Source organism: Ruditapes philippinarum, unplaced genomic scaffold (genome assembly GCF_026571515.1).
Source record: "Ruditapes philippinarum isolate M1 unplaced genomic scaffold, ASM2657151v2 ctg3823_1_1_1_1, whole genome shotgun sequence".
Classification (NCBI taxonomy): domain Eukaryota; kingdom Metazoa; phylum Mollusca; class Bivalvia; order Venerida; family Veneridae; genus Ruditapes; species Ruditapes philippinarum.
In genome coordinates, this window is record NW_026853467.1 from 1 (window position 1) to 11468 (window position 11468).

Here is an 11468-nt window from a genome sequence, read left to right on the forward strand (position 1 = left end):
TGTGTAAAAATTTGCAAAAGGAGATTATTGGGCCCCCCGGGTTTTTTAACATTCGCCGGGATCGACGCTCTTTGATGTTATATCCCCGGCCTAGCAATGACCATCTTTCCACATACAATGTAGCACGGTCAATTAAAGTCCGTGATTGTAGTTACAGTTTTATTTAAACCAACCTCTTTGGTGAGTGCAAGGCATTATACAAACATGAACAGTGCACAATAACAAAATTGATAAGTGGTTGATTATATGCTAACAATATTAGGCATTAGAATTTAATGGAAGTTTACCATATTTGGATGCGGATCAAAAATTGATCAATGATATTATTCCGAGGAACAGACTCGCCGGGTATAAAACATTAAAAATAAAATAAAAACAAACAATAAAAACAAAAAAAACGGATCTTTGTTCATTGTTCATATATATTTCTTTTTCTGTCTATGTTTATGTAAGTTCTTTGCTGTCGTTTCAGAATTATCGTTAAAGATTCAATACCTTGTTTCCACGACACGAGTATTTCGTTTCCACCAGATATTATCTTGTTTCCACCAGATATTATCTTGTTTCCACCAGATATTATCTTGTTTCCACCAGATATTATCTTGTTTTCACCAGATATAAATATAGAAATACACATGTCAACCCTGTGCATGCCTACGTGCAATTGTAAGTTTAAAGAATTATTAATTTATTTCGTTTCGTATTTATAGTAATGATAAAAAGGTGTACAAATGTTATAATACTTACTATGCTTGTATATTTGAAATGAAAATTGTATAAATTATATTTAATATCTAAAAGGAACGTTTAGAAAAAAAACAATCATAGGACAAAATCTTAAATGGAACAGTTGTTATTGTTTAATGATATATTGTGTTTGTGTTTCTATATATTGTTTAGAAGGCCACATTTCAAGTGAAGATATGTAATTTGTTTTCTACGATGGTATATCTTCATGTGCATGTTAATATTACCTTTCTGAAATAAAGATCTTATTATCATTATTATTTAAGATATGTTCTAATTATATTCAACAACTACCAATTAATGGTGTTGCATTTAGCTCTTGGCCTGCTAAATGTGTGTTATGGATTCACCCTGCTTTAAATTTGGAACAGAAACAATCATACTTTCTGCATAATAGCTAGTTGCGACAACGTAGAGAGTCTGTTAACTACGCCGTTTATAGCTTTCAACGGCTGGGCAGGTGTAAATGGTGCAGTGAACGTAATGACTTTGGTAAATTATGTCGGGAAAAGTTTTTTTTTTCAATTTAATTGTGTTACTGAGTTTGATTAACATCAAAAGGTAAGTGTTTTCAATAATTATATATCCTCAACTCCTAATGTAAACAAGATTGCATTTGTAAAAAATGCCATGCCACCGCATAAATACAACACTAATTAGTAATGGAGGAACACAATTTTTTTTTGTTTCTATACAGATTGCCATAATGCATAGATCATTTACCTATCTGTTATTATCAGATTAGTACCTTCAGACAATAAGATTTTAAGTTTTTAATTTATGACATAGTGGCTGAAAATCAATGATCCCCAGGGGCGGGGCCAATTTTGACCCCAGGGCTTTAATTTGATTAATCTTGCTAGAGGTTCACTACACAATGTTTAATGCAAAATGTCTCACCTCTAGCCTTTGTCAATTCAAGAAGATGATTTTTAAAGTTTTTACTATATACATGTAAGGAAAACCTATGACCCCCGGGGCGGGGCTAGTTTTGACAGTAGAGGCAAAATTTGAACAACTTTGGTGGACTACCTATAGATGATATCATATACCAAATATCAAAGCTCTAAGCCTTGTACCTTCAGACAATTAGATTTTTTAATTTTTAACTATATGTACATAGTGAAAATCAATGACCCCGGGGGTGGAGCCAATTTTGACCCCAGGGCTATAATTTGTACAATCTTGCTAAAGGTTCACTACACAATGTTTCATGCAAAATATCTAACCTCTAGCCTTTGTGAAATTAGAGAAGATGATTTTTTAAGTTTTTACAATATACATATGTCAGAGGAAAACCTATGACCCCAAGGGCGGGGCTAGTTTTGACACTAGAGGCAAAATTTGAACAACTTTGGTAGACTACCTATAGATGATATCATATAACAAATATTAAAGCTCTAAGGCTTGTACCTTCAGACAATAATTTTTTTTGATATTTTACTATATGTACATATTGAAAATCAATAACCCCCGGGGCGGGGCCAATTTTGACCCCAGGGCTATAATTTGTACAATCTTGCTAAAGTTCACTACACAATGTTTCATGCAAAATATCTAACCTCTAGCATTTGTGAATTTAGAGAAAATGATTTTTTCAGTTTTTAAAATATACATATAAGAAAAACCTATGACCCCCCCCCCCCCCTCCACGGGGTGGGGCTGACTTTGACACTAGAGGCAAACTTTGAACAACTTTGGAAGAGTACCTATAGATAATAACATATACCAAATATCAAACCTCTTAGCCTGGTACCTTCAGACAAGAAGGTATTTTAAGTTTTTACTATATGTACATATAGTGAAAATCAATGACCCCCGGGGCAGGGCCGATTTGGACCCCAGGGCTATAATTTGAACAATCTTGGTAGAGGTCTACCAGACAATGCCTTATGCAAAATATCTAAGCTATAGGCCTTTTGGGTCTTTACAAGAAGATTTTTTAAATTTATTCTTATAATTACTTTTGGTTGCCATGGCAACCAGATTTCTGCATGGAATGAAATTCTTTGAACAACTTTGGAAGCCCTTCACCCAAGGATCAATCCGGCCAAGTTTGGTTTAAATTGGACAAGTGGTTTTTCACAAGAAGATTTTTTAAGTTCACTATATAATCTATATAACACACACACACACACACACACACACACACACACACACACACACACACACACGCACACGCAAACACACACACACACACACACACACAGGTGAATCGCTATATGCCACCGCATCGCAGATGCTGCGGTGGCATAAAAAACCTATAGTCGTCCTAATCCTAAAGTCGACAATTTTCTCTAATCGCGCTTTCTCTCGCGTGAGATGCTCCAAAGTTTCGACGGCGGGTACTTTTTGAAGGTAAAGCTTTTTCCTTTTATACGCCTTTACAGGGGAGGGTATACCTACATCTATGTTGCGCATACTACAATGCTAGACGGAGCTGGTATTTTTGACAGTGTTTCTTCACTCGGGCATGTGACTTCACTACACACCATTCAAAGGCGATTGGAACACGTGGCCATTTGTATATAATGTTGCGTAACTATTGTAGCTTTGCCTATGGTTAATTTGTCTTATTTACCTCCCTTTGACTATCTATCATTATCATTTACGTATAAATTACGCTATATTTATAGTTGACGAGTATAGGTTCAACATGACGGGCTTTGGTTTATTTAAATTCTAAACTAACGCTGATTTCAATGAACCTGAAATGTTACTCCGGTCATTTATAAATTGCAATTATTTCAGATATGGAACGCCATTCTAAACGGCCGCAAAAGTTGCGCAAGTGGTCAGATGAGTTTATGTCTTCTGCTTTTAAAGCAGTCAAATCTGGACAAATGACTATAAGGTCAGCATCCAAAACGTTTGGTGTACCGCACATGACCTTGTCTGATAGAGTGAATGGCAAGGTACCACTTAAAGCGAAAATGGGTGTAAAAACGGCATTAAATGCTGACGAAGAATCTGCGCTTGTAAGTTATTTTGTAATTTTTTATATGGCGAATCGTGGATTTCCGTTTTCAATTCAGCAAGTAATTGGCTTCGCGTGGTGCATAGCGAAAGAACACGGTAAAGAGAAGGTGTTTACTAAACCGGGTCCTTCTAGGAAATGGTGGAAAGGGTTTACTTTTATGTGAACAGTTTGTTTCTTGTTTTCTTTTCTTTTCATTTTTGAAAGCATTCTTCATGCATTTTCTGTCAATAAATTAGATGGCATGTCAAAATCACTTGTCTTTTTCTTCCCTCGAATACCCATAGAACATGTTGAAAAACAACGTTTTATTAACTTAAGACTTGAATTCAAGGTCGCCCTGGAATGCGAAAACGGATTGCCTTTGCCTTTCCCATGGGGCGGCCTTCAATATAAAATGTAGTTGGAGCTGGCTTTTTTTTTAAACTACAAAAACTTGGTAACATTCGGCAGCCTACACTGAATTGCTAAAGAGCCAAAAGGCTTCAAAATGAAAAGTAAAAGAAATAGACCTACGTTTAATAGGCTATAACAAAAAGTACCCTCGGTAAGACAGCTAAACAGGCCTACAGAGAAGAAAAGACATGAAAATACTCTGTCCAATTTTTTTTATTCAAACATACATGTATATTATAAATTTAAACACGCTTGTACAATGTACTGTATCACTGCAAGTAATTTTGTTTGTATTTTGACAGGCAGTCCGCTGTAGCATAGTTTTATGGTTTGTGTGGGTTTTTTTTTTTTACTTTTTTTCTTTTTTTTTTTTCATTAGAGGAGGTGGGGGCATGGAGTGCAGGTGGAGGCGGGTTTTCAGCCTTTTTAATGACGGACATTTTGGTTTTGGTCTTCCCATTGATTGAGCAGACGGCAGGTTGTAACCATTTATTATAAGTTTGCTCTTTTGAAAAAAAATTCACATTTACTCCATTGACGCTATACAGAGAATTATCACTAGTGAATAATTAATCAATCCAATCAAGAACAAATCATGACAATAGTGGAAAATTAATTTTATTTCAATAAAATAAGTGAGGCCAAGTCTAGATGTGAATTGATCTTTATAACCTTGCCGAAGGACAAATAAAATAAATGAATACATTAAATTAAATGTATACAATCAATTAACTTTTTTTGTAAACAGTGGGAGTTTTTTTCTAATTACTTTAAAGTACTTTTAGGTAATTGAGAATGGAAACCTTATATGTAGTCAAATGATTATATCAATCACTTAACATTGTGATCAGATTCAATCAAAATAATTTAATACTTTAGTAATCCATTGCCGATTTTGTTTGTATACAACAAATACATTTACAAAATTACTCTGATAATAGGAGAAATATCAATTTTGAAATATGTTTGATTAAAGATCCCTCGGTAGTCTGCGTTTAGTACTCTAGGGTAAAGATAAACGTTTATAATAAACACTCATTGTTCAAAGCAAACAAAGTCAATTCTACACAACAACAATATTATTATTAGAAAAAGAACCATTCTGCGAACAATGGCCTTGTCATAGTTCTTTTATTCTTTTATCTTTTTAAATTTGCATATAAACAATGTCTTTTATTAACAGTTCCCTGACAACGCGCCTGCTAGTCATAATCACAATTGATTGTTAAGCAGTAACATGTAGATGTTACATGTAGATGCTCTACAGAGTAATTCTATTACACCCCTAAATTAACAGGTTTCACTGCGCAAAAATACATCTATGCATGGTTGCAACAAATACGTCCAAAACTTCAAACTTGGCCAAACATTTTATACAATGTATTTCATTTATATTGGAACAGCCTGTAACCCATTTAAACCACTCTCAAGTTCGTAATCTAACCAGGACTGGTGTCATGTGAGGAAATAAGATTATGACCCCAAACAGGTATGTGACTTAAAAAGATCTCTGCGTTGAAAGGCAACACAATCATCAACGGGTAATCCGTCCCCTCGATAGTTTGAGTCAACATGCCACAGTAGTCAAGCCTGCATATAAAGACCAGACAAGGAGAATGGATCTGGTCTCTGTAGATGTTGTCTTGGTTCAAACCCACAATGTCTGGGTTTAGAGACTGGTACCTTAACTACCAGTCCACAGTGGGGTGTTTCCCTTTTGAAAGGTAATATCAGTTTTTAAGGTAAGACTTATATAAATAAAGTTGACAATCCATTCCATCATTTTACTGATTTTCTTCAAGCATAATTCATATACAACAATCAAATTTGACGAAATTGTCCCGTTTGAGAATAATTCACAAGTTGTGAAGAAAACAAGATTGCTGTTGCTCAGTTAAAGCTGAAATTGAAATCTTTATTCATACAGTACAACATTAAAAGTGTAATCTTGTCCTTCCATTTATGACTATGATCATACAAACTGTACGTAACAATTTGACCAATTACAATGTGACATGTAAGTGACAGGCTGCGATGTGATTTGCTACCATGTGACGTGTTAAAATGTAAAATCATGTTACAAAGTGTAGATAATAGTTATCATCTTATTTGTTGGTTCACATTTGTCTGTTTACGGAAGTTATTAAAGTGTTCCAGATACTGGTTAATTGTATCTCCTGCTGTATAGAATGTGTCAATCTTGTTTTTTACTAACAATGGAAGTGTCTCCGCCACATTGCCTAGGAAACTCTGCATCAATTCTCGCATTAGATTCCAGCATTCATTTGGCACACTACATGGACAGTATTCAACCTGAATTGAATAGAAAACAGAGAACATTTTATTTTTATAATCTAAATCATTAATTACTACAATATCACAAAAGTAATGCATAGTGATCATGATAACTTAAATTTTCATTAACAAGTAAAATCAAATCAAATTCTTCAACTTATATTAATCAGATAATGATATATTGTTTCTTTCAAATCTATGCTTTTGACATGATAAACATTTTTGTGTAATAGTGACATTGTAAGATTTTGTAAGATCTTAAATTTGTGGATTCACCTACTCATGAAAATCACTAAAATTCATGCTCCACGAATAAAAAAGATATTGCAGTAATGTTCAAAATTTTATATACCAGATTAAATCAAACCTGATAATACTGCACTTTTTACTAAAACTAAGTAAAAAAAGATCCAAACAAATTTACATTATTGACTTAACAACATGATTACGTCATTCATACTTTTCCAAAAGTAACACTCACTATGTTTTTCCCTCCTGATAAAAAGACTTATTATTAATATCAACAAGAGCTGACTTAATAGAGACAGAATGCTCGACTAATTAAAGAGGAAGGTAAAACTATGAAAACAAGTAGTTATCAAAGTATTGCAAGCTACTTGGTTAACCCTACAAAAAGTATATCAGCAACATTCTGAAGGGCCATGGTAATTCATTTATGCCATTGTGGAAGACATGAATGCCTAGTATGGAAATTACAATTATACTACAGATAATCAAAGATCAAATTTTCTCATGACGAATATTACCTAATGTTTCAACTTTTCTATATTTTAAGTAAATTTGTTTGAAAAGTTTCAACTTCTTTAATAGTGATCTTAGGAAACAGTTTTTAAGGACAGACTGGTGGACAGACACACAATGGGCGAATCTATCAACATCCCTGGTTGTAAACAGAATAGATCTATAACACTTCAACACTTTTTAAAAAAATCTTAAAGAGGAGATAACTCTTGAAATAGAGATGTTAGACTGCTCAACATTGTCATACATGATGTGACTGATAACAAAGAACCATTATTTTAAGTCTGAATAAAGTAGATACCATTTATAGTAACAAAGAAGAAAATTGAAAGAATAACAACTTTCAAATATATACCATTTATACCATAGTAATAAAGAAGAAAATATATAGAACAATTTTAACATAAATTCCAAGTTGGAAAAGAAAATAATCATGGAAACCAATGCTTGACTTATAAATCTAATCACATATGATGTAGGTGTTGATAATGAACATATATTTGAACTTTTAAGTAAATCCATAAAGAAATAAGAAAGTTATAGAATAATAATTATTAAGGAAAATTCAAAGTATAAAGGGAATATAATTCTGGAAATATGGGCGCTAGATTTATAACCTTGTCATATTTTTAAGATGTGAGAGTTTGAAGAAATAAAGAAGTTTGAGTAAAAAAATAATAATTTCTAGATAAAAATCAAAGGGGACATAATTCTGGAAATAGTCAAGCTAGAGTACTGAATCTACTCATACATGATTTGAGATAATAAGGAACATTTAGTACTTGAAACTTTAAGTAGATACCGAAAGAAAGAAGTTATAGAAAACATTAAAGCTGCATGCCTCCAGATGAGCCAAAATATTTCAAGAAAATAAAACTTGAGTAAATGTATTGATGTTTTATGAAAATTAAAAAGACTAAAGATAAAAGTAATAATTGCCATGTTATTTGCATTGATGGCCAATTTTTCAGTAATTTTCACCATATTTCTACTGTGTTACTAACGCAGTAAGGGTTAATTTTGCATATTTTGACCTCTTTTTTGTTATTGACATTGGTTGTAAGTGCCGTTTGAAATGTGCATATTATTTTTTCTGTCAGCTTGCCAATGTGGTCACAGATGCAGGGTTGAGTAGGACAGCTCTCACTATACTTTGTAAAGTCGAGCTAAAAGTACCTATGATTAACTTAAGTGGTGTCCAAAAACTATTTCTGTAACCTGGCTGTTATTGCAACCCCCTCCTTCCCCCGGCAACCATGACACAAAATTTAACTATTTTTTACTTTTAAAAAATCCCATTTGGCACCTTGGCTTACTCAACAAATCTAAATACTAACCTCTACAAGAATTCCTTTGAAATTTGATGCCATAGAAACAGATCCAATTTTAATAATAAAGTCACTTAATTCATATCTTGGTCCTTTGGATTCCATCTTAAATCCTTTCCTATGTTGATATAATGGTTCTTTTCCAGCTTTGACCTGGGTAAGTTTGGCTATGAGGACTTCAAATAAGACGTCAGCTATCAGTGTTGTTCCTGTATCCAGCACAGAGAAACACGATGCTGGCTGTTCACTGTTGTGTAGCACATGAATCAAACGTTGTTGTGTACTCCCTATAAAGAAATAACAAGTTATTTGAAATACAATGTACACAACATTGCTGTGTAATATTATAAATATAGTAAAAGTAAATGATGTTAAATGCATATGAAAAATGTTAATTAACACAATAAAGATTCAGAGTTTTAACAGTGTTAACAATAATGGTTAAAGTTATAGCATATCAAGTGGCAACCCTATGACTATTGGACAAAGTGCACGGCTGAAATTGCTAAAACTTGCACTAATTCAGCTCAATTCGTTTTTCCATAAAGTGCACAGTTATAAAACTTTCATAGGTTGTATCCTATTTTTTGTAAGGTCTCTCTGATTTTTTGAGTATCTTCCAAACTGATTTAATTGCTGACAGTATTTAAACAAAGTGCAAAAAGGTAATTAACATAATCAACTGCAAACTTAAGACAGCATGCACCACAGTGCTCAGGTCTTGACAAAAATAAAAGTGGTATAACTCAATGGTAGACAGACGTTTCACTATTGAGACAGTTCACACCAAGACGGTTCACACCAAGACGTTTCACTACCTTTTTATACCAAAATTATTTTGATACATTTGATATACTAAAATAGACCTAAAATATTGAATTGAATTGAATTGAACTGAACTAAAATAGACCTTAAATTTAATAAAAATTAATAAAAAGGGGGATTTCACTTTTTTGTCAATGACTTAAAACTCTTATCTTCTTTATTGTTGTTTTGAAATAAGGTGTTCTCTATTCTTTGATCTATATGTGCAATTATTACATTATTTCACTTAAAAAAAATACTTTTGATTAAAATAACACTTTAATATAACTAACTATTTGATCTTTTGTAAACATGGACTCAATAGGCAAATTTAATTTAAAGCATAACAATCTTGTGACAACAATTAGCTTTGAGTAACGTGTTTTTTGTTGTTAATTTTAAACATGGGATAAAAAATTGTTAAATTATTTAATGCTAGTATACAGTGCTTTTGCGAAACATGTCAAAAATTTTAATGGCCATTGAAATCAGAAATATCTTTAATTAAATTAGAAGCATTGGGACTTTTTCAATATTTGTCATGTATAATCATTTTTTTGTGACAAAATTTCATTATTGTATAAACAAAACTTATGGAGAGGTTTCTATGTTTAAATTGGCTGTTGTCAAAAAATATTTAAATGGTCCAATAAACAACTGATTAGTAAACTGTTGATGCTTTAAGTGCAGTGTTTATACAACTGATTTAATAGTGGTGTCAAACTGTTTGTCTCAGTGTTTATACAACTAATTAGGCGATGAGATAACACCACAATAACTTAAGTTTGTTTAATGGCTACTGTTTAATGAATTGTTGAAGAAAATAATTTTTAAAAATAATTTATTTTATACACATGTTTCGCATTTCATTGTTTAAGACTTACAAAAAATAATCATTATATTCATTATAATGAAAATAATCATAACATTATATAATATATTAAATATATTGATATTTTTTATTGTTTGAATAATATTAGATACTTTACTGGTGTTGATTTCAATATTTAAATTGATACTTATAATATGTCTTTATTTTTCTTTCTATGTTATTCTATTTTTTTTTTTTAATTTACTATAAATAGAATTTTCTCATGTTGTTACACTTATAATAAAAGTGATATTTCAGAAATTTGTTTTTTAAATGAGTAATCTTCTAATAATTTGTATTAACAATACCATTGAAATCAACAAAATGAAACATTAAATTGAATTTCCTTTTTACACTGTTTGATTTTAATGAAATTAAAATTTGTTAACTTTCCTGGTAAACATCTCTTAAAAATTGGGAGTGAAACGTCCATACAATTGACAAAATGGGAGTGAAACGTCTAGGTGTGAACCGTCTTGGGAGTGAAACGTCTCAATAGTGAAACGTCTTGGGAGTGAAACGTCTGACATTCTAACTCAATCATTAAAAAAGTAAAGGGATTAGTGTCTATCATATTAGATAATCACAAGGAACATGTGTAAAAATTCATCCTTCTTAAAAATCTATTTAAAAAGTCTCATTATTTCCTTACTAGACAAATTCTTCAAACACAATAAATGAAACATTTCTTGCGTTTTTACACTTGCAATACATAAAATATGTTACCTGGAAGATTCACTGAATTATAAGTTTCACAATCTACATTGAAACTACCAGTTTTAACTGCCCCAAGTAATTCAATATCCTTCTGCAATGAATCTACAACTTGCTGTCCACTTTTTCCTTCAGGAATAGGATAGGCATAAACACTGAAAAATAAGTGAAAAAAAAAATTATTTCTATGAAAATTACTATGTTTGTGTAATAGATGACCAATTTGACCTTTAGTCTTTGGATAAAGATCTGCTGTCCTATTAAAATCATTAGGTGTGTCTGACCCATCCGAAATTATAAACTATCCGGCGTTACGTCAATTACATTTAAATATGTCCGGTCAATTGGGTATAATTACAGTTCAACCAAAACAAAGATATAAATCGATAAAAAAGAAAAAAGATGTTATAAAATATATACTTACCATACGACCCCCATTTCATTCAAACGTTAAATATTGACAAAAATTAAATTTGCGGTCTTCTTTTATTGGTATTCTACACAAAGTGCTAACTAACTACCAGAAAGATTTTATTTATGATTCCTTCCTTATACACTGTTCATGTCGAAGTCT

General features: G+C 31.9%; 1 protein-coding gene across 1 annotated transcript; it reads right to left on the bottom strand.

Annotated features, from left to right (window-relative positions):
- Nucleotides 1-5889: 5889 nt before the first annotated feature.
- LOC132736941 (mediator of RNA polymerase II transcription subunit 20-like) lies at nucleotides 5890-11468 on the bottom strand. The gene is made up of 4 exons (XM_060724157.1): nucleotides 11319-11468; nucleotides 10907-11049; nucleotides 8515-8792; nucleotides 5890-6433 (listed from the first exon to the last, which is right to left on the bottom strand). The coding sequence occupies exons 1-4, from the start codon at nucleotides 11330-11332 to the stop codon at nucleotides 6221-6223; spliced, it is 648 nt and encodes a 215-aa protein (XP_060580140.1). The 5' UTR covers nucleotides 11333-11468; the 3' UTR covers nucleotides 5890-6220.